This window comes from Lissotriton vulgaris, chromosome 9 (genome assembly GCF_964263255.1).
Source record: "Lissotriton vulgaris chromosome 9, aLisVul1.2, whole genome shotgun sequence".
In the NCBI taxonomy this organism is placed as follows: Eukaryota; Metazoa; Chordata; class Amphibia; order Caudata; family Salamandridae; genus Lissotriton; species Lissotriton vulgaris.
The window spans coordinates 1,115,472,929-1,115,497,262 of NC_141697.1; the positions used below are offsets into that span (position 1 = coordinate 1,115,472,929).

Below are 24,334 nucleotides of genomic sequence, written 5' to 3' on the forward strand. Positions count from 1 at the left end.
ATTAGCTGACAAAGATTGGACCTCTACTCCCAACACCCACTGAATCGAACACAGCAACAGCCTCCCCAAAGCCATCAAGAATTTCAACAATTGGATCTCCTCCTGCTCCGACTCCCTGGCCCCCTCAAACACAATAACACAACAAGATCTAGACCCCAGTACAGTTGGTACACAGAGGAACTCAGACAGATGAAACACCATTGCAAGCAACTGTAGAACAAATTGAAAAGGAGCCAGGACAATGCAGACAGGAGCAGGTTCAAATCTACCCCGAGGTGCTACCACCAAATGATTTGGCCCATCAAACGTGCCACTCTGGCATATCGCATCAATGCCAGCACCAACAAAAGCAAGCAAATCTTTGCCATTGGGAAAGACTTTACCTCATGATCGTCCGCCTCCGACTTGATCACTTCCTTTGCAGGACCTCTACAACACATTCTCTCAATTCTTCAGCAACAAAATAAACACGATTTACGGTAACTTCAGCCTGCAAGCAGGCCAGATAGACCTCACCAAATGCCACCCGTCTTACCCAAAAAACCAATGCTCACCACATGACCTGTCATCATCTCAGAAGAAATCACCACCACCTTTGAAGTCCATCCACTCTGGAGCCTCATCAGACCCTGCCCCCACCACACCCACTGCAGAGGACGTCAATCCAGCAACACCATGCTCACACCCATTCTGAATGATTCCATCTCTTCTGTGACATTCCCAGATGCTTGGAAACATGCAGCTGTCCTCCCATTGCTGAAGAAACTCTCTGTGGACCTTTCTACGATTTTCAAATGTAGACCGATTTCCTTGCTACCATTCCCAGCCAAGGTCTTAGAGAAAATCATCAGCATACCCCTCACAAAATACCACAACGGCCACCAACTCCTCAACGCCTCTCAGTCTGGTTTTAGACCCAACAGCAGCATGGAAACTGCCCTATCGCTGCCACAGATAGCAACTGCATGACTCTGGACAGAGGAGACACAGTTGCTCTCAACCTCCTGGACCTCTCCACAACAGTTGACACAGTCTCCCACCCTCCCTCATCCAACAGCTACAGAAACTTCGATTTCAAGGGCACGCACTCTGATGGATATGCTCCTTCTCGACTGGAAGAAGAAAGTCAGCCTGGCACCGTACACCTCGGACACCCGCGACCTCATTTGTGGAGTTGCACAAGAATCCTCATTGAGCCCCTTCCTCTTCAACGGGTACATGATCCCTCTAGTCAGCATTGTCCACTCGCATGATATTTATGCCCACTCCTATGCTGTCAACACACAACTAATTCTCTCCCTCACAGACAAGACTCCCAGTACCCAGATAAAGTTCAATGCCTGCATGACTGAAATCTCCCACTGGATGAAGACCAACTGTCTAAAGCTGAACACCAGCATCATGATCTTTGGGAAGAGCACACCACGATGGGACTCCACATCATGGCCAATAAAGCTAGGACTGTTATCCACCCCACCGCCTGCATCAAGAACCTCAGGATCATATTGGCAGCAAACTCAACATGACTGCCCAAATCATTGCTTGTACCACCTCATGCTTCAATGCCCTGAAGATGTTGAGGAATGCTTTCAAATGGCTCTCGATCAGCACCTGGGAAACCATCTCGCACACCATGGTCACATGCAAGTGGACTATGGGAACATCCCTCTATGCTGGGATCAACAAAGGAATCACAAGAAGGCTGCAGACCATTCAGACCTCAGCGGCCAGGATCACTCTCAACCTCCCACATGGCACTCGCATCATACCACACCAGAAGGGGCTCCACTGTCTCCCGATTCACAAACGAACACAATTCAAACTCCTCGCCCACAATTTCAAGGCACTACATAACACTGGCCCAGCATACCTCAACAATCGCATCTGCTTTACCAAACCTTCCAGACACCTCCGGTCATCCGGACTACTACTTCCACAAATCCCATACACACAGAATACCAGATCAAGTGGTCGAACATTCTCCTACATCACTCCTAAAGCATGAAACGCCCTGCTACTACACATAAGAGCCTCCTTCTCACTTCATGAATTCCACAAACACCGAATACCTGGCTTTTCGAGTAGTCCCATGAGGCACTTGGTGTGCCTTGGCTCAAACCTGCCCAGGTGATAGTGCCCTCTAAAAATCTGCATAACATAATGATAGGACCTACACATTACTTACACACAGGTTCTCTTTTTAGTGTCCTTGATTCTGTTGAAATCATTGACTAGGAAATATTGTCTATATTTCGATCTCTTCTACACTGCATCCGAGGATCTGTTAGTAATGCAGAAAATAAAACAGCTATACTAACCTTCAATCTTTTCTTCAAGATTATTCTCAAATTTATGTACCATGCCTGAATCTACCTCTTTAAACAACCCTGTACTCCAACTGTCGTTGATTCGTCACTGCCATGTCTGACGTACTCCTGGTCTAAAAGTTACTTGATGTGACAATATAGTCCTCTAACACCCATTTTGCTTTCATAGTTCAGCTGTTCTTCCTCTTTGAACATCACTCAGTCTTCTTACCTAAACTAATTATTCTCTTGTTGTTAACTCTACATCAACCACACTCCTCCATGGATCTTTCTGAGGAGGTCTTGCCTCTCATCTTAGTCTTCAATTTACAAGAACCTTCCTATTGGTTTTGTTTACTGATTGCAATATTACCTCTGGTTAACTTGGCCATCCTCTCTGTTCCATCCTTTAAACTATTTGTTCTATCTAATATAGTTGGGCTATGCTTCTCCCATATTTTGGCTCATATCTTGATGTAACACTTATCGCTTTACATTCATTACTTCCTCTTGTCTCTTTCTCACCCCTTTAAGTGCATTTCTTTCATGACCAGTTCCCTTTTAACAGCTCTTGTAAAGACACTTCATTCATGGGTTCAGCTGCTCTTAAATCATTCTGTAATACTGAAGTGAATTGGGAAAAATGTACATTCACTCTCTTATCTTGACCCTCTCAAGAACTGCTGTTCTACAAACCAATTAACTATACTATCGAAGTCATATATTTATTTCTTCTCACACCTGTCATCTGTTTATTTTCTTCAACCAACTCCTTTCTTGTTCTCCTGCCTCTACGTCTGTCTACTAACTACTCTCTTCAGTTCTCAGAAATATAATCTTTGGCACTCCTTCTCTTCCAGCTCTGCCTGACCGTTTTATTCTGCAATCCTTCACAGCTTCCTCTATCCCTGACTGAGCTCCTACTCTGTCTCTGCTTGGCAAAGTCCACTGTGAAATTTGTTGATCACCTTCCCTCCATATTTCTCATGTTTCACTTCATCTCATCACTCTCTTCAAGCTCCAAGTCTCATCTGACATGTTTTCTGCATTTAATTCAGCTCTCAGCATCTTCTTTTTACCGAGTAAATCTCCATGTCATTTTTGTTGTCTCCTGTCTCACCAAGATCTATACAACATGACTAAAATAAATGCGTGCATTATCTTGACTCCTTTTCACTCCTCTCTCATCATGTCAATTAAGATGTCATTCTGCTCACTCCACTGAAACAGCTCACGTTTTGGTATTTTAGTCTTTTACCTTTACACATTTTCTAAACTAGCCTCCTGCCTCTCCCTCATCAGCTTTCCATTAATGTCAGAATGGTGCATCGCTCAATTTTGTTTCCCATCCGGTGCTTTCTGTGCACCTCTGGTGCTGTGCTCTATAAGTTCACTTCATACCTTTTTTTTAACCATGCTTACTCTGTGTCGAAAGAAGGCCAATCTTTGCAACTACTTCCTCTTGAATGGAAGGTTCTCCCAGATTCTATGATCGTTCCTCTACATCTCTCTATTATCATCACTGTGCTTGCCTCTGTAATCTCCTCTTTAATTCCATCCGACCCTTCTTTGTAGATGGCTGCCAGATCTTTGGATCCTTCTCAAGGTTAAAGTCGGATTCACACCATTAAGATGTCATCAGTCGTTACTGGTGTTTCCCGCATGCCACTAGTCCAATCCTTGCAAAACCAACTCTGACTTTCATCCTTCCGAGTTTGACCAAATGGGATCTGTGAAATGTGCAAATAGTAACACCTTCATTTAATGCAAGCTGGAAAACCTTGCATACTGGTCTAATGACCACGTGTTTTTGTTCTTTATTACATATAACGCAGTCTCTAATCGTCGATGACCTTGCATTCCTTCCATCTTTATATTCTAACGAACCAGCAGTTCTCTATGTTAACTGCAACTCTCCTCTGTCAATCTTTACCACCTATCTTTTGTTGAACATATCTGCATTATTCAGCATAATAACATCTGTGAAATTAGACATTTCCGGACTTTTTGTCGCAGAAATCCCTATTCGTACCTATGTCTTCCCCTTGGGCTGGCGTTTCACTTATTTCGTCTCCATGCCTTGTCCATCTCTCCATCCAGTCTGTTTTTAAATTGCCTATTCAGCGCTTTCCTCAGACCACCTACCAAGGCTTGAATCTCTCCTTCACTTGCCTCTCTTCACCGACTCCCATTTCATGTCCATCTTCAGTGGTCTTTCTGTAGTGTTAGAAATGAGCATGTTTATTAGCAGGCGCCACAGTCCTTTTTCTCTTATTACCCCCCCTATGCTCTCCTGTCTAAGTTGGTCTGTCCTCATCTTCCTTTCATCCAGTTATGCTTCGGAACCTTTTATATATAGCCTGGTAATTCTGCAATCCTTTAACCCTTTCTGGTCATTTGCCAACACTCTTTGGTTTCCACCTCCTCCTTCAGGAACACTTGCTATCCTCTCAATATAGTTCTTTATATGCACAATTAGATGGTGCAATGATTTGCCTTTCACTAGTGTTGTACTCTCGTAATGAAATGTAAGGATAATACTGAAAAGGTTTCGTAAATTCCAAAAATCAAATCAAATGAATAAAGTTCTTTATAATGATCAAACACAAAAGCCCTAAAACGATGCCACTTGTAAAAATATGAGTATCAATCTGGCATCTAGCACATTCTTGTAATACATTCTGATAAAGCTGGCATGGGAAGAGCAACATTGTGAGATTGGCCTTGCATTGCAGAACCACATTAAAAAGTTGTGGAATCTCGAAAACTTTTTACAATCCTTCAAAATTCTGTTATGGGAGGCAAGTAGCAACCCATATGCTGGGCCGGACTGGCCGTTGCGGGCATCGGGCATTTCCCCAGTGGACAGGAGGGGCGAAGGCTGGTTTTATGGCCGCAGGGGGCCGCTTTTCTTACAGGGTGCCGGTTTTGTAGCAGTGCTGCAAAATAGGCCCTCTGTAGGAAAAGCGGGAGCAGTGCTTAGCGGGTAACAACCCCCTTCCCCTCCTGTTACCAGGGCGTGCCAGGGCTGGTTGCTGGTCTCAGTCCAGCCCTCCCATATGTAATCTCAGGGAGTGACAAAAGAACGCTATGTGCCCTAGAACATTGATTAGCAAACCATTTATAGGGCTTGAAGCCTGGGGATGTAGTATTACAAGTCAGCAAGGAATACATAACAGCAAAGGAATTAATAATGGAAGTATCTCAAGAGTTAATATTCAAGCAAAAATTTCGAAACTAAGTTGACAATCTCTGAAAAGATCATGATAAAAACATCAGGGAGGACCTTATTCCATCTAAGGCGCCACCCTTGCGCATTGTCCAAAGTGAGATGAACAGAATTCGCTTTGTTGACATCCCATATGAAAGACAGTGTTAAAGGATTGTGGACACTCAGAAGAACTCACACACACCCTCTAATTTTAAAAGAAAGTGAGCCATCGAGGAGGAGATAAAAAGATAATCACATTGGAATGACCTCGACCTACAAAAGTGGGTAAATTTTAAAAGAAGTGTGATTGACACCTCTGATAATGTCCGTGGCTGTAAATACTTCCGTTTTAAGAGAAAGAAACTTCAAGAAGTAGGAAGAGTCCCAAGAGGACAGATTCCTTTTGAAAATGTGTTACCACCTCCTCTGAGATATTCGTAAATGTTAACTGTTTGCGGCCGATTCTGATCTCAAGGCATTGATACACATGATACTGATTCAGTATTTGGAAGGGATGCCTACAACACACCCCTCTCCAGTTACAGAATTCCATTTTAGACTTCAGAAAAACTTTTCAGACTCTTAAAAAAGGGATCTATTAATAAGAAAAATGTGGCCTAACGGCTAGGGCGGCAAACCTTGGAGCTGGGGAACCGGATTTGAGTCTCGGCAGGGACCCTCAACATTCTGTGATTTTGGGCAAATCACTTAGGGGCATATGTATCAAGCCCTTTTCCCGTTCGCAAGCGGGACGATTCTCAGAATCAGCAGATTGCGATTCCTTAAATACAATGTATGAAGCACAGAAAAAGTGTGAGTTGGCCTTAAGGAATCGCAAATTACCACCAACTTAAAGTTGGTGGTAATTTGCGATTTCTTTGAAAAATTCACTTTTTTGAATTTTTCAAAGTGCCATGTGGCACACATACATGCCCTTGGGGCATGTATGTGTGGCACATGTGCACACATACATATTTCAGGGGTGCAACAGGGTGTCCTTTTGACACCCTGGCACCCTTGAAATTGCATTCTCAATTTGCGATTCTCTAAATGCGAATCGCAAATTGAGAATGTCTTCTCATTCATTCCGGTGGGCCTCCTAGCCCACAGAAATGAATGGGAATGTATTCCTTAATTGTGATTAGTAATTTGCTAATCGCAATTAAGGAAGGCCAAGGAATCGCAAAATATTTGCAAATTTTTTATTACATCCCGTTTTGCGATTATCAAATAGCGAATCTCTAAAAATCGCTATTTGAGAATCACAATAACAGTATTTGATACATATGCCCCTTAATCTTACTGTGCCTAACAAAAATGAATTTATTTGTCTGTAACATAACTGATGCTCATGTGAAGCACTCTGATACCTTCAGGTCTAGTTCGTGCTATATAAAAATCCACAAAAAACAAACACATTTTAACAGTTGCAAACGACGAATTTGGAAATGTCTCTAGCTGCCTGCCTGCACACAATTGAGCTATGCACTTGAGAAAAACACCTCTAAATGACAGCAGAGAGAGGCTGTGGTACTCAGCAGTGCCGGGCCTGGATCTCTCAAACAACACGCACATGCACACTTCCTGCCATGTCGTTCTGCAGGGAGGACTGGCTGGAGGGGGTTAAAAGGAAACCGCCTGCGCTTGGTGTGGGCACATTCGGTGCTTCGGGCTGCATTTAGTTAAAGCTCTTTCGGGGAAACCTCTGTCTAGAAGGAGGGACGCGTCTGCCGGGAGCCTCATGGTGTGGTGCTGTTTCTTCGTCCATCACCAGGTAAGGAAGTGGGGTGGGGGCAGGGCGGAGAGCGACTCCTCTGTGGCTGTAAGTAGCGGCTGGGCTTAGGCGGACTGAGCACATCTCAACACATTTCATAAAACATGATTAAAAGATAACTTTTGTGTGGCCCTATCTCTGTAACCTTGTCCAAATAAAGATGTGATACATACATCAAAGCAGGCATTCATGCTCAAAAAATACTGAACGCTCACAGACATCACATGATGTTGTTGTATTCATTTTTAAGCTATGTTTTAAGTACAGGAAATTGAGGTTGGCGTGCGCTTTTTAATTCATAATAATATTTAATTGGGCAGTTTGCTCAGATTTCCGGCTGCCAGTCACGTCAGAGCCTCTTGGTTCAACTATTTTCTACTAGAAAGGGCAGATTGTGGATTTCGTGAGCAGTGAGGTAAATGTTAATGATGTAGGGGTCTTTGCAAAGGTGGCGAGCAGAACAGCTAACCATTGTTTTAAAATAAAAATGCGCAGAAAATAATCTTCTGTAACTACGGTAAATTTAAAAAGAGGTGGCACATTTACTATTCAAGGTTGTATTATTTCGCCTCTGCGCTGTGTGCGGTGGTGGGACTCTAAGACGCCCGTGGCCTGGGCGCAGCTTCCTTTACTCTCTGCACATATCCTCTCCCAGTGACAGTTTCCTTTGTGCTCGTAGGCCTACTCGGTACACCTCCCCCAGCTTATGCTGACCCAGACGCACTGTGTCTTCTGTTTGGGGCTTGCACAGTCGCCTGCTGTGTTGTTGAGTAAATCCATATTTTTAAGAATGAACTGAAATGGAATGTGGTAAAGATAAGATCCAAGTGGCATACAGCGCTTAGAAGCTACAAAAAACAGTGAAATTAAGTTCTATGTAAAAACCTATTTTATTAACACATTTGTATTATGCACATGTATGTAGAATTTCTTTACTTATGTATTTATGGTCTTATAATGTGCAAACTTTACCCAGTTGGGTTTCAGAGCGCTAAGCGTAATAGCGAGAAAGTGGCGAACAGCCATCTACATCAGACCTTCTTCTCACCCAAGACACATGCAAAATGCCATACACAGCCAGAGGTTTAGCTATGCAGCAGGTGCAGTGGCAACTGTGCCCATGGGCATAAGGGACCCACCGCACCCCAAACCGGGTCCGGTTTATCTACAAAAAACATGGGGTTGGGGCCAAATGTCTTTGCTTTCTCTAGGACCCCTGGCATTCTTACTACACCACTGTACATGGATTTCAATTTTTAGAATTTTGAGATTTGCGCATGCGCTCCGGGCCTGCTCACAGCAGCCAGATGTCACTGAACATTGTTGTCCTTCCTGAATAACACCTTCCACATCCTCTCCCCAGTGAGCAGTAGGAAACCGCTGGGCACGTTTTGTCAGGACCCTCCCTTTACCAACGCTGGAACATGAAACTCTAACTCATACAAACAGATCATTGTTCCTTCACGCCTGCCATTTCAACCTCTTTCACAAATGTAATCTAAATATTGGAATATGGTGATTAAAACCTGAAGATAACGAATGAAATAAAATCCAGGGGTGGGTAATCTTGCACGTTGCAGTTAAGAAAAGGCTTATGAGTCCCCAATGGGGACAGGGCCCTCGTGTCCCTAAGCAGCAACCACCCAGTCCTTGCCCTAAGCGCCCTACTCCCCACGCGCACACACTCAAAGCCTCGGACCCCACCTCCCACATCAAGGTGATCCATCACTTTGATCCAAGTTTGCAACTGTTATTCCCTACCCATCCCATGCCCTGCAAAGATTCCTGCAAACCCCCACCTCCCCCCAAGTACACTTTATTTTGTGACTGCTGGAGGGTGCAATAATGTAACATGCTCCACCCAACACCTGGAATTCATCATTATGATTACCTGCTACACCGGTATATTCTGAAAACAGGGAAGGAAATTATCATCATCATAATAATATGGCATGTCTGGCTATGTAGATATGGCTATGTACATGTAGATGTATATATGTGCATTAAATTATGCATTGTATAAGGATATAAGAATTATGTATAAGGGGAAAATTATTAAACAATCATCTTTTATGTATATGCCAATAAATAGATGTTTATGCATTACATATACAAGTATGTCATAGTATGTGGGTAACATTTATGTACATGAGTGTCTGTATATGTTTTGTAAATGGCCATTCTTTGCAAGTCATTCCCCCAGATATTTGCCTTCTTTTGTGGTACCCATTTTTGTTTTCCATAGGACTCTGAGCACTTTACCCCTACTAACCAGTGGAAAAGTGACTATGATCTTCCTTTTAAACATGGAAAGATTGCCATATACTTAACTGGCACATTTAATTTACTTATACGTCTAGTATACTGTACTACATGCACCCCTGGCCTGTAAATTAAATGCTACTAGTGGGATGCAGAACACATTGTGCCACACAATAAAGTAACACTGTGAAATATGTCTCCAGCCCAGCCATTACAGCCTACGTGTGCAGTTTTTGCCCTGTCAAAAAAAACATTTTGCGGGCCTTAAACTTAAGTTTTATATTTATATTTACAGGTGGTGGACTGCGCCCCCTCTGCATGCCCCCCCAAATGTATTCCCTTCACTCCTCCTATTTTGTTGCATTCTGTAGTGAAGGCCTTATGACTGCCAATCAGTTCTAAACTGATTGTGCTCTGTACTTTAAACATGGTAAAATTGTCGTAAACCCAATTGACACATTTAGTCTATTTATAAGTCCCATGTAAAATGGTACCACAATTAAAATATACCTCAGGCCTGCCATTGCATTGGACTGCACTGTATGCGGTTTTAAACTGCCAATTCGGTATCCAAATGAAAACCTAGCCAGGTATAAAATGACTCCTTTTTTATTACATATAAGTCACACCTAAGGTAGGCCCTCATCAGCTCATAGGGCCGGGTGCATTGTATTTAGAAAGTTGGACATGTCCTGGTGAGAAACTCACACATTTGTTTTTCATTTCTGTGAAGCGTACACCTCCTATAGGATAACATTGGTATTCCCCTCACATACAAGACCTCACTATTCCTTAGTGAATATAACAAGTGCTGCCCTCTACACTGAGAACTCACCAGAGGGAAATAACAATATATATTAGGGTGTGGGAATGCATTTGACTGTCCAGTCACTGCTCTCCCCCGCATGACAGACTTGTACATTAGTGTGTAGGGAAAAATTGACTTCTCCACATACACCTATCTCCAGTAAAACATGGATGTGCAGTATGGCGTGGGCAAGCATTGACCTCTGTACTGATACCTCTCCCTACAGCAACAGCAATTTGCAGTGCTGTCTGGTGACGGAATGAGTTGTCCACATCTTTCTAGGGTGAGAGGTGTCAGTAGTAGGTTTTGTGAAAAATATATCTCTGCTCATACCTCTTCCCATGCTGACATGTATGCACAATGGACTGTGGGGATAAAGTGCCCTGTTTGCAGACACATCTCTCTTGCATGATAAATCATCGGTGTACATTGTGGGGAGAGACTGATCCCGCTCCTGTGACCTGTGTCTTGGATGATGGGGGTGCAAATTAAGCTGTGAAAACAAGCTTACCTCTCTGGTCACAGCTCTCCCCATCATGACAGATGTACAAGTAAGATGGTGGATGAAATTACTTCTATGCTGAGAAGTATGTCTTGCATAACAACTATAGAGACTATGAAATGTATACACCCTACCCTGTCAACTGAGACATCTTTCCAGAGCAATATATGTGCAAAAAAGGCTGTGGGTATAGGGTATAGAAATGGAGTATCTTCTCTGCTAATAACTGTCTTTGTTGATTGGTGTGGATAGTTGAATGTGGGGACACACTCACCTCTCTCTCAGACCACTCCCCGTGGGGACATTGAGGCATGGTAGGGTGTGCAAAGGTACAGACTTTTTGGCTGAAACTTCTCTCCTGAGTCACAAGCATATGTAATAAGATGTGCAGAAGAACTGCCCTCTCCACTGTCACGTATCCACCAGCTGATAGCAGTTTGCAATAGAATACGAGGATGCACTGGCTTCTTTGCCAAAACTTCTATTTTGTATGAGAGGTCTGTATACTACAGTGAGCAAAAATGACTGATCTCTCTAGTAAGACTATATATATATTACCTACTGGCAGTCGCCAGTAGGTAGTTATAGTTAGGACCTAGTTTCCATAGGAAAAGCATTTTTTGTTTTCCCAATAACTTTGGCGCCAGTTGACGAATTTCCACGAAAATTTGAAAACTAGTGGGGTGCTCCGGTCAGCTCCTATCTCGAAAGTTTCGGGGTGATTCGCCAAGCGAGGGCAAAGAAAAAAGGGGGGTCCCAAAACATGTTTTTTCCATGTTAATTCCCATAGGAAACTTTAGACACAGCTACAGCTCGAACTGCTGAACGGAATTACACCAAATTTGGCAAAAAGGTAGTGCTTGGTTCAGAAAGCACTCTTTTTCTTAAATGGTGAAAATCCATTCTGTAGTTGCTGAGAAAATAAAAAAATAAAAGTTTCGATATATAGCGGCACGGAGGATCCGCGCACCCTGCCGATCAAGAGCTGCATTCTAATTGGCTGTCAACACTTCAAACCAGGAAGTGTTGGCAGCCATCTTGTGCCTCGGTAGCACTGAGGCACAAGAAAAGAGAAAAAGAAATGAGCAAAACAAGAAAAGGGGGAAGGGTAGAAACACCCTGGCCCCCTAGGCCTGCTCAGGGGGTCCCACAAGGACCCCCAGGGCAGAAAAAAGCACTTTATTTAAAAGAATCGGCCTTGTTCACACTGGGTGCAAGAATCGGGGCGAGAAAATAAAACAAAAGTAGCACGGGCTCCCGCGCTTCGTTTAATTGAAGCCCCCACTTGGGCCAGGTCCCGGGGGCAGTAAAAAATGTGTGGAGGGACCCAATCCCCCCCACACTGTCCCGGGGACCGCCACCCCCGGGGCTTTGCATAAATATTTGCAGGGGCATATGGCCCCCGCAGGGCTTTTTTTTTTTAAACTTGGGGAGGCCTGTAAGGCTCCCCCAAGCCCCGTGGACCCCCACCCCCCAGGGCTCTCATTAATTAGAATCGCGGGGGCACACTGCCCACCCGCAGCCCCGGGACTGCCACCCCTAGGGCTTCTTTTTAGAAAGAAAATATACCTGTGGGGGGGGGGCTCGAGCCTCTCCCCCCACATGCCCCGGGGACCACAACCTCCTCGGGGCACTAATATTTAAATTTGGGGGTCTGTAATGGACACCTACCCGGGGCTGTTCAGATGTTGGGAGGTGGGCCGTATGTTTTTACTGCATACATTTCAGTAGTGTGGGTTGTAGTCGTGTAATCAACCATCTATCTGTGAGGTTCACACAATATCCCCTTGCACAAATATAGGGGGTCATTAGGATGACGGGTGGACTTTGTCATCCCGCCATCCTGTCGGTATGCGGGACCGCCCGCCATAAGGGCAGGGGTCCCGGGGGTGGTATTAGGATGTGCCCACCACAGTGGCGGGCACATCCTGCATGTTAAGCATTGTGGCGGGCGGTGCTCTCAGCGCCGCCCGCCACAATGCTTAAAAAGCACTTTTACGTTTGCATAATCAAAGCGGCAGGCACCGCGCAGTGCCTGCCGCTTTGATTATGCAAATGCAGGGGGGTACCACAGGTACCCCCGTGTGCACCCCCCTACCCTCCTTCACTCTGGGGGCCCGCAGGGGGCCCCCAGAGTGAAGTCCGCCTGCCTTTCCGTGGTGGCATTGCCGCCACGGAAAGGCATTGAAGAATGCCCATCATAATATGGCTGGCGGTGTCTGATAGACACCGCGACCATATTATTCCTTTTCCGCCCCGGCCACAAGGCGACCGGGGCGGAAAAGCAGCGGACGGTCTTTCCGTCCGCCGAGGTGCCCCCCGCAATACTATTATGGCGGGGGGAACGAGAGTGGATGGCAGGCGGATTGCCCCCGCCAGGCTGGCGGTGGCCACTGCCAGCCTGGCGGGGGCAATCCGCCCGCCATCATAATGGGCACCATAGAGTCTTAAATATCGATGTCAAAAATATCGACATCCAATATTTATAATGGTAAGCATAAAAATATCGGGTCGAAATATTAATGTACAAAATATCGTTTTTTATATATATATTTTTTTTACATATCTTAAATAATACAAATAACTTTACAAAAAAGATTTGGATGTTATATACATTTTAACAAATATAAGAAATGAATGTAATTTGAACAGATTTAAACATATATATATAAAATGTGATATATATATATATATGTACTTTAAAACAATTAATAAACTATTAATTTAAAATTATTTTTAAATTGTATAAATATATACAAATTTACAAATAAATATATATATATATATATATATATTTTTTTTTAATATATATATATATATATATATATATATATTTTATATATATATATATATATTTATACACACATGCACCTATAACATAAAATCTAATAAAAATAACATTATATTATAAATTAAGACATTAAAATATGTAATAGTCTTTAAACTTACATTTTGCACTCCATTGAGTGCAACTGTAGCGAAAGTGTTGGCTAGCAGAGGGATACAAATAACTATTCCCACTCCAATGAGTGCAACAGTAGGGAAAGTGTTGGTTAGGGGAGGGGTAAAAATTATTATTCCCAATATAATGACTGCAACAGTAGGGAAAGTTTTGGATTGCGGAGGGGTAAAAATTACTATTCCCACTCCAGTGAGTGCAACAGTACGGAAAGTGTGGGATAGCAGAGCGGTAAAAATTACAATTCCCACTACAGTGATTGCAACATTAGGGAAAATGTTGGATAGTGGAGGGGTAAACATTTCAATTCCCACTCCAGTGAGTGCAACAGTAGGGAAAGTGTTGGATAGCGGAGGGGTAAAAATTACTATTCCCACTCCAGTGAGTGCAACAGTAGGTAAAATGTTGGATAGCGGAGGGGTAAAAATTACTATTCCCACTCCAGTGAGTGCAAAAGTAGGGAAAGTGTTGGATAGCGAGGGGTAAAACTTAATATTCCCACTCCAGTGAGTGGAACAGTGGGGAAAATGTTGTATAGCGGAGGGGTAGAAATTACTATTACCACTCTAGTGAGTGCAACAGTAGGTAAAGTGTTGGATAGTGGAGGGGTAAAAATTACTATTCCCACTCCAGTGAGTGCAACATTAGGAAAAGTGTTGGATAACGGAGGGGTAAAACTTACTATTCCCACTCCAGCGAGTCCAACAGAAGGGAAAGTGTTGGATAGCGGAGGGCTAAAAATGACTATTCCCACTCCAGTGAATGCAACAGTAGGGAAGGTGTTGGATAGAGGAGGGGTAAAAATTACTATTCCCACTCCAGTGAGTGCAACAGTAGGGAAAGTGTTGGATAGCAGAGAGGTAAAACTTTCTATTTCCACTCCAGTGAGGGCAACAGTATGGAAAGTATTGTATAGCGAAGGGGTAAAAATTACTATTCCCACTCCAGTGAGTGCAACAGTAGGGAAAGTGTTGGATAGCGACGGAGTAAAAATTACTATTCCCATTGGAATCAATTCAAAATTTATATAAATATGAAAAAAAATCATAAGATAAAAACATTTAGGGGTTTATTAGTATGTCAGGCAGATCGCCACCGCTCGCATGGCGGTGGAGATCCGACCAATATTTTCCTCTGCCCGCATCCCATTTTCCCCGCCATATTAAGATGGTGGAGGACCCCCCGGACGGAAAGACTGTGCGCCGGTTTTCCGTCGGTCGACGAGTTGACTGGGCGGCAAAGGGGCTGTATATGGTGGTGGTGTCTGCAAGACACCGCCATCCATATTACAAATCATGCAGAGAAGTGCCTTGTATGTGGGCCCCCAGGGTAATGGGGGGGTGGGGGTGCACATGCATTTGCATGCACAACATGGCATGCACCGCGTTGTACCTGTCACATTGTGCATGCAATGCATAAAGTGGAAAATCATTTGCAAATAACTATTTTTAATAGAATTTATTCATAATCAAAAGCATTAATTATTACATAAATGTAATCTTTTTTATTTCCTACCCTATAACACCACACAATTCACTACACACATCTAAATTAAAAAACAAATAAAACAGATAAAAATCAATTTACTCCCCAAAACGTTACTCCTATAAAATCAAAACACAAACACAAAATATAAATAAACAATTACCATAAATATTTTTGAATTGATGAATTAATATTAATGATCAACTAATTATTAATTAATTAAACATCAATTACTTTCCACCCTCTACCCCAATAAACAGCACAACCCACACCTAAAAATCATTACACAATTTCCAAAACTAATTTTACATTAATAAACTAATATCAATTAAAAACAACTTATTAGTTAGTTTAAACAAATTTACTTCTCACCCTTTACCACTATAAACCCCACATCTTAAATTAATTACACAATTGCCATAAGTACATTTTAATTAATTAATTAGCAATATTTAACAAATATTTAATAATTAATTATAAACAAATTACTTCCCACCCTATTCCCCTATAAATACCACCGCCCACTCCTAAAAAATTACACAATTATCATAATTAATAGCCAATTAACGAATTAATAATACCTAACAATCAATTATTAAATAATAAATAATAAATTAATTCCCACAATTAACACTATCAAATATAAATAAAATAAATACTAATAAATGAAACATTATAATTAATGTATTATAATTAACTTACATCCATACCTATTCCCCTATAAACCCACAACCCTCTCCTAAAGAAATTATACTATTAACATAATTACCAATTAATTAATTAATAATAATTATTTAACCAATTAATAATTCATTAATAATAAATTAATTCCCACAATTAACGCTATAAATACTAAAATAAAAATACCAATAAATAAAAAAGAATAATTAATTCATTATAATTAAAATACTTCCCACCCTATTCCCCTATAGAACTAAAAAACGCAAAATGTAATTAAAATAAAAGTAAAAGCTACTAAATATTTAACATATATATTAAAAAACAAAAGCAATACTTATACAAAAAATAGTTCACATACTTTTTAAATACATACTAACATACATAACATTAATTAAAACCGACATTTAAGGGACTATATTTTTACAAACGATATTAATGACTTCAATATTTTCAAAACAATATTTCTTACCTCCAAGTCGATATTCTTGACCACGATATTGTTGCTGTCGATATTTCTGCATCACGATATTTCCAATTCGATATTTGTGTAGGTCGGCATTTAAAACTCAATATTCTGTCTGTGCACCATTGTGGGTTTCTGATGAAATAATTGAAAGCCCAGAGTTCCTGGAGATCAGTGTAAAGACCCCATTTATTTGGGATACAGTGGGGGAACAGGCAATTTCAGATACCCAACCCGAACTGAAGGAAAGTGCTTCTTTATAGCCAATTTTGCTCTCCTGCAAGAAAACCAAAGATTGGCAATAGTCAGAACATTTCCTATGTTTAACCAGGTGGTTGAGACCTTTGGCATTAAGGGAAAGTACTTTAAGCATGGCGTTATTAGGGTCAGACATTGATGGATGATGGAAGCGTATATGGCCTGGTATTGTAAGTGGCCACAAATTGTGGTACGGCCAGTGAGGGATCATAAATATCACAAGACTCGAGGTAGGGGAGGAAATTGAAGGGACAGCGAGTGATGGGGATAGAATAAGGAGTAATGTTAAGAGCAGCCGTTCTCCAGCTGGGAGAAAAAAGTCTGAGAAGATGAGGTGTAGGGCTGTGGATGTCACCTGCAAAATACAAGCAGTAAGCTATAACAGGTAGAAGCAAAAAAGGCGGGCATGAGCCTCAAACTACAGTTGTAGAACAACAAGATGCAAATAAGTAGGACCTTGATGGGTAATAAATATGAGCTAGGAACATACATATCTTAGAACAACTTGCTTAAGTATGTTTTAAACCAACAACAAGTACAGTAATACATGGTCACATTCAGGCACGGAAACACAGAAGAGTAAGTGGAGACATTGTGCTATGTCAAGGAGCATTACCATTGGAGTTTGAAGCATAATGACGCATCACGAGGGAGTGCACTGCATAGGTGATGGAAAGTAATTATGTGGACCAGCCTGTCTGAATTATTTTGTCTGTGGGTGTAGGAAAAAGTGTTAGTGGGATGTGAGACACCCTATGGGATGTATGGCATATGATGATAATAACAGAATCTGTCACAGGGTGATCGTTGGAGCATGGGACAGGTCAAGGCCACATAAGCTGCATAGATTCAGACCATGTGGGAACTAGCTATACCCATCATGGGTACTTTGTCGTGTCAGAGGGAGGGAAACAGGGAGGTGGGTAGAGTGTACATGTTGTGTAAAGGGCTATACGAGCCTGGTACAGCGGTGCGGAGAATGCGGTGAATGTAGTATGTGGATCATGTGTGAATTGTAGGTAGGTCGTCTGGGGCATGTGTAGAATGTGGAAGCATGTGGGAAAGATAGAACCTAAGAGGGAAAACAGTCAAAGCTTTATAGGCAATGTAAACATCAAGGTACTCTAGTGTGGCATGTCACATTATGCGGACACAGAGAGCAGTATGTGGATTCATCGAGATCGTAAAATACTGTAGAGGATATTGTTTGGCTGGACTTAACAAATGTAAAAAACATCAAATTACCTCAGCCCGGACCATTCAGAAAGCCCACCAAGTGAGTCTCCATAGTGTTGTCCAGGAACACTCGTAGATTATTAGAGTCAGAAAACACATGGGTCTTTCCATAATAAACAATCTTGAATTTGGCTGGCCAATGAAGAATGTTGGATTGCTCTGTCCATAATTGGTTGTTTGAGGGCTAGAAACCCTTTCCTCCCGTGAAACCATGTCTCTGGCATAATCCTGGGAGATATTGATCTTTGCGCCTTGCCAGAGAATTTACTTGGTCGTCTTGGTATATGAAAGGATGAGTTCTGTATGCTGGTAGTGCAAAGGTAAAAAAATCAGTGCTTGTGGGGTGGGCCTATTTTAGGTTTGAAAGAGGTCGCCTTATGGGCGCTTTCAATTTCAAAGTCTTTGCTGAAAGTAATACGAAAGTTCGAAATGATCCATGTTTTGAGAAAGGTGATCCACGAGGAGGCTTTGTTTTCTAGTCCTTCCAGGAGACCAAAAATTCGGAGGTTCCGCCTCCTATTGCAATCAGCCAATTCAGTTAGTTTGTGTTTGAGTGCATAGATTAAATTGTCGTTCTTGAGAAAGTGGGTGGATTCAGCATTTGTTACTTGCAAGTAAAGTTTGCAACCTGGTAGTGATGATCTTTGTTCTCTGACCAATGTCATGGATGTCGTTCAGTTTTCTTGACTATCATTTCGAGGTTGGACTGGTTCTCGTGTTTTTCTTTGATGGGAGAGGCAGGGTTCAGTGCTTCATGTTTTGACTGTTTAAGACCAGGTTTAGGTTCTTTGTCTTTGAGTGATCTGTGATCTGTCTAGTCCGCCATGTTTGGAGAGCATTCGGCAACTCTTGTTGGAGCAAGAAGAAGTGGTTAAGGCAGTGTGATTTGCACCAGCTGCCGGGGGCGGGGGGGGGGGGTGAGCTGTAAGTAGTTGGTATGAAAAGACTCTGTCACAATGGTATGTGGGAGTCTCAGGGTCACTGTGTCTATTCTTCCCAGTCACAACGCATTCCTAGTTGTAGTCCATGAGGGAGAAATCCCAAGAGGTGATACGGCAGGCAGGGAGCACTGTGCGTTACTAGACTCATGAATGGAATATTGCAGTTGCCAATCAGCCCCTCAGGGGTATTACACTTATAAGGACATATATGGCTCAGGTGAAGCTGTGGAAACACTACACGTCCCATGTGGAAAGGCTTGAGAGCTATGAAGCTTGTATAATAGGTGGAGCATGGTGTTGCAAGAGGCCACTGAAAGCGCTCTCAGTTGAATCAGCAGCAACAAGAGATCGTAGTCTGCACAAAACAGCCTTCCAGGTTTGGTCCTGCGCATAGTTAAAAGTGACAGTGTTGGCACCCCAAGCGGTTTAGAGGAGATGTCAGAGGGGACAGGTACGTCTATGTCGTGTGGTGTGGTATGGGTCACGAGGGCCAATACCAAGAACATACTGCAGAGGCCGCAGAAAGATATTAGCATGCTCGCCAAGGCATGGTGCAAGGAAAAAGGCTCACCGGTTATGGGCACAGGGTTGGTGTGCATAATATGCCCGTAGAGGTTCTGGAGTGTCCACCGGAGTACACATGCAGGAGGGTGTGTTCAGTTGCAAAATAATCACTGGAAGTGGGGCCGCAAAGGCTGCGGGGTAGATTAGCAGATCAGAAGCCTGCCGGGATACGGTATAGGAAGAAAGGCTCATCGGGCGGGCACAGGATGTCAGTGTATGTAGTGAGTCTGCAAAGGCCTCCGGAGTATCCACTGAAAATGTCAGGCCATATGGGAGTGAGTGCTGATGCTGCGCCTTCGCATTGTGTCTGCTTGTCCGCATTCAGTTGGATCAGAGCATCCGTATGGCCGCTGCCGCCATCTTAGCGTTCGTGTGGGGCTTGTAAAGCAAGTCAGGGAAATGGACCCTGCAAGGTCCCAGCTGCAAAATGCTCCCCAGTAAGACTGCCTCCAGATAATATGGCACTAATCCTCGCAACAGGTGATCAGAAAGCTGCACAGGGCCGGGAAAATCAGCTTATGAAGCTCAGCTTTAGAAATGAGCCACCATCTTGCGTGAACGGTTCACTGTCTGTAGGAGCTTATCAGGGCTCGAGTCGGGGTAACACGCGGGTGGACGGCGTCCCCTCACTTATTTTACCGGGTTTTTACCGGGTGGACGCCGTCCCCGCTGCCCAAAAGCTGGACTTTCAATTATGGCGTCACTTGCCTGCACAGCCGCCCCGTTGATCTCCCTTTACCCAGTGACTGGAGAGATCCATGCGTTTGAAATTTTACCTGCATTATGACTATTATATTATTATGCATAACGCAAAGCAAGGAGAGTTGTAAAACCATAACTGGCTGACATTACCCACATGGCAGTGGAAAACGTGAGAGCTCGATAACTGGAGCAAATGGAGCCACACATTCACTCTTTGGCCTCTCTGGGCGAGATCAGAGCTCATTCAGAAAGCTGCTCACGCGCTGGCTTCTCGTATGCAATCGCATCTAAGGGGTGAGTGAGGGCAGGCAATAAATCTGATGGTGCAAGCCACCTTTCGTGGCATCACTTCATGTTTGTGACGTCACTTCCGGTGACAGCACCTAACTTGGAGCGTCCCCCCACTTCTTTTTTTAGGACTTGTGCCCTGGAGCTCATCTTATCAGTTCCTCAAAAAAGTACAAACAGTAGAAGTACAGCAAGAGCAAGGGGGAGGGGATTTGGGTCAGTCCCCTTCAGTCATTTGCTTTGATTTCTTTGTGATGCTTTGCTTGGGCTGTCCACTGTGTTCCAAGTAGGTTTTGGTGATAGGGCCATCAAGAAGCCCTTTTGATGGACTGAAGATGAATCATACAGCTTAAGAGCTGGTGTATGTGTTCTTTGATGTATTTACTGTGCGAACATAATGACATTTTAGCATCTGATTTATGTTTTTAGGATGTGATTGATGTTTGAATGCATTAGCCTGTCATAAGGCACAGTGCAGTTCACTCACCACTTTCCATGTTCCTTTGTTTCATTTTGCTGTTATGATAACATGTTGTAATTATGGCTTTTTTGTTCACAAAGCGGAGACGTCTATGCATGCGCTCATTCTTAAAGATACATTGAAAATACTGGCCCTTTCTCAAATGTATCTAGTATGCATTACTTTGCTATGTGGACCTTTCAGGTTCACCATTTACATTGCAAACTTCATCATCTGATTTAGTTTCATAACATTCTTCATTGAAAGTGTAGTATAACTCTGCTACTGCAGACTACTCCCAACTTCCATACTGTTGTAGCTCACAGTGTTGCTTCATTGTGGAGTTTTATTTCTAGGCTAGTGGGGGCAACTCACTCAAAGTCATCCCAATACCTTTGGGTCGAGTTCGCTGTACATAAAACTGCAAAACAATAAAAAAGGTACAAATTGTGAACAAAAAATATGAAGTAAATAATTTTTCAACGTTTGTGAATGTTCAAACATTTTGGCGATTTTCTAAACCTAATTTGCATTACCCGTCTTTGGCTACTTATTTGAAACTTACATTTTAACTGTTCAAACTGAGGATTTTGATTTTCCAAATATTACTCCACACATGATCTGTCCACTCATGGTCTATTTATGCATAAGATGTGCATAAACAATTCAAGATGCACGTTATGCTATATTTTTTTTACATTTTTACTTTGGCGCCATGTGGACTTTATGGAGACTATATTGTGGTGGGTTGACTCAAAGTAGATGGTGCTGTAATTTCCATATTTTTACTAAGAATCTGTTGGAGCAGATAGACCCTTCCTGCCCTTCTGTTTAGTCAAATCATTTATCTGAAGGCCAAGGGGGGGTGGAGAGATAAGTAGATCAAGGTGCAGTTAAGGTACTGCAAGCAGCTCACCCCTTCTTCCTTTTCCTAACAGTTTGCGGGTTGCATGAGTTCACAGACCTCAGAGGTCAAGGGAGAGGCTGGGGCAGTAGCTGTATTTCTTTAGTGGTGGAGAGGCCCCACCCCCAACTTTTTCTAATCATGCAGAGTGTCTGTCAGCCCTAAGAAAGGTCAGCCTGATAGACACTCTTCATGTTCAGATCAGGCAGCCAGGAGCTGTACTTGCGCTAAACGCACCAGGCTGCCTCTACTGAACCTTGCCAGGCTGAAGATGAACCCTGTGAAATTGACCACCTGAGTCCAGCCCAGCAATGCGCGTGGTGGTTCTCCCCTCTTGACAAGGGGGGCTTTACTGATCGCCTCGGACAAGGGTGCTTCAGTTTTAAGCACTGAAGTGCCCAGGGCCAAGTGACACTCATCACAGAGTGTGGTGATGTCAGCAGTCTCATTGACCCCATCCCACTCTGTGACGTGTAAAGGACTGCCACCTCCTCTCATTGGTTGACCCATAACAAGGTCAGCCAATGAGAGGAGACAGCAGTCTCAACTTTCAGGAACCACCGAGGCTTATCTCATGCCACCTGAGATCACTACTGCAGCCTGGTAAATGTTTTTTTTTTAATGTTTGCATGCGTGTGTGTGTGTGGATGTGTATTTCTGAGTGCTTGTGAATGCATGGGTTTGAGTGTGCGTGTGTGCACTGCCCCCACCGCACCTACACAAATTACCAACCACCACTTAACTTTGGGCATTGTATTAAGGGGCAATCCATGACACTCACCTATCTGCTGGTATAATGAGCAATCTGGCAGTCCCGGAAGGGCAAGGGCTGGTCTGTCAGTGCGTGGACTGTTTGTCAGTCACGCAAATTTTTACGTAGGCGCTATTTGCTCATTTCCGTGGCCACCGTTCTGTTGCTTTATAAACCTCTGCGAATCAGACTCTCTGTTTCCTTCTGCGAGAGTAGAATGCTTCACACTGCGCACCATTGCCAGTATAGTGACACTGGGCCTTTATGCAGGAAAATGATGACATCGCTCTGCAGAAATAGGCCTAGTCTCCCACCACCAACCCTCTTACCCTTTCTCAAGCCAAGAAAAGCACTGGCAGCTCACAAAGACCAGCGTTTGAACCTGGACTGTATCATAGTCTCAGACAAACCATGCGCTGTGGAAATTCGTGGCAATTATTAAGAGTTATGTCGTTATTAAACAGAGACTTGTTTCAGTGTAATTTGTGGCTTGGTGCTTTATACCTGCACTTCAGTGGTAGGGCAGTTAAGCAGGGCAAGATTTAGTTAGTGGTTAAACAACAGCTCTTAGTGCACTTCAGTCAAGCCACATGATAAATATTCGCAGGTGAACCAAGTAACTATTTCCTGAGCATTTAGGCTTTAGCTGCCTATTGAACAATTTCCGTGGTATGTTTAATTTCATGTATAAGCACATAAGTGCATAAGGGCACAGACATTCCAGCGTCCAAGAACAGTGCAGTGTTTCAGCTTAACAAGCAAATATTAAAAATGCATTTGAGATAGATACCGTAATGTGTGGATCAAGGCCTGGATACAGCTATTAAAGAGAAAATAGAAATTTAAGATTATTGCTCTAAGGGCAGATCTATTCTAAATGAGAAAAAACAAAAACTTGGACAACAGAAGAAAGGCATGAGTTTTATAAGCAACCTTTAAGGAAAAAAGCAACATTTTTCCTTTAGACTTTCTAAGTGCGGAGTTGCTCGTGCAGTGACCCGGAAGTGACAAATGTATCAAATGATAACAAAAACGTGTTTGTCATTTAGCTCTTTGGAACACACTTCTACTGTTTATAGCACGGCAAATCGATTTTGGAAAAGGGGGGTGGTGATGGACAGAGTTTCTGAATGATGCAGAATACTCTTACCCAGTCAAGAGATCAGGGCTTGATCCATCACCGTTTTTTAGCTCACTGCACCATCCCAGCTCAGAACCTGGCTACATGCAAATTAGTCTGTTCCTGTCCCAGTGCATGATGGGAACAGGGCAAACCAAACTACCAAGCCAATTCTTATACTTTTTTTTTTTTTTTATAGCACGGCAAATAACATGTTTCCATCGACCGTTTTAACCTTTTCGCCGCGGCGCGAATTCGACAGTGGTGCGGGGGCAGGTCTAGGGGTGGGCGTGGTGCTCCCTTACTCATGGCGGCTCCACACCGTCATGAGTCACGGGCGTGTGCTCATGATGGCGTGGAGCCGTCATGACCCCGCCCACTCACTAATTTTCCCGCACAGGCAGGGAATTAGTGCCGCGTGGCAGTTGCATGACGGCTCCATGAGCACACGCCGCCCTTGGCTCATGACGGCGTGGAGCCGTCATGAGCATGGAAAGGGTTAAAGGTGCCCAATGTATCGACCTTGGAAGAATGGAAAGCTGAGTCAGGATTTCCGGGGTTCAGACTTGAGAGATGCGGCTCACTGCATACATATCTCAGTGGCGAGAGACTAACTCACTGAGTTATGGTGCCACTTATTATGATATAATGTATTGAAA

General features: G+C 43.1%; 1 protein-coding gene across 2 annotated transcripts in view; it reads left to right on the forward strand.

Moving 5' to 3' along the window:
- ARHGEF3 (Rho guanine nucleotide exchange factor 3) overlaps window positions 1–24,334 on the forward strand; it is an 834,543-nt gene that overhangs the window by 316,240 nt on the left and 493,969 nt on the right. The window contains exon 1 of one of the 2 annotated variants that reach the window (XM_086939121.1): window positions 7,184–7,291. The exons of the other annotated variant lie outside the window; for it this stretch is intronic. Within the exon in view, the coding sequence (XP_086795247.1) occupies window positions 7,259–7,291 (33 nt within the window). The 5' untranslated portion in view covers window positions 7,184–7,258. Of the gene's footprint in view, window positions 1–7,183; window positions 7,292–24,334 lie in introns of those variants that run through there. 2 annotated transcript variants of the gene reach the window in all.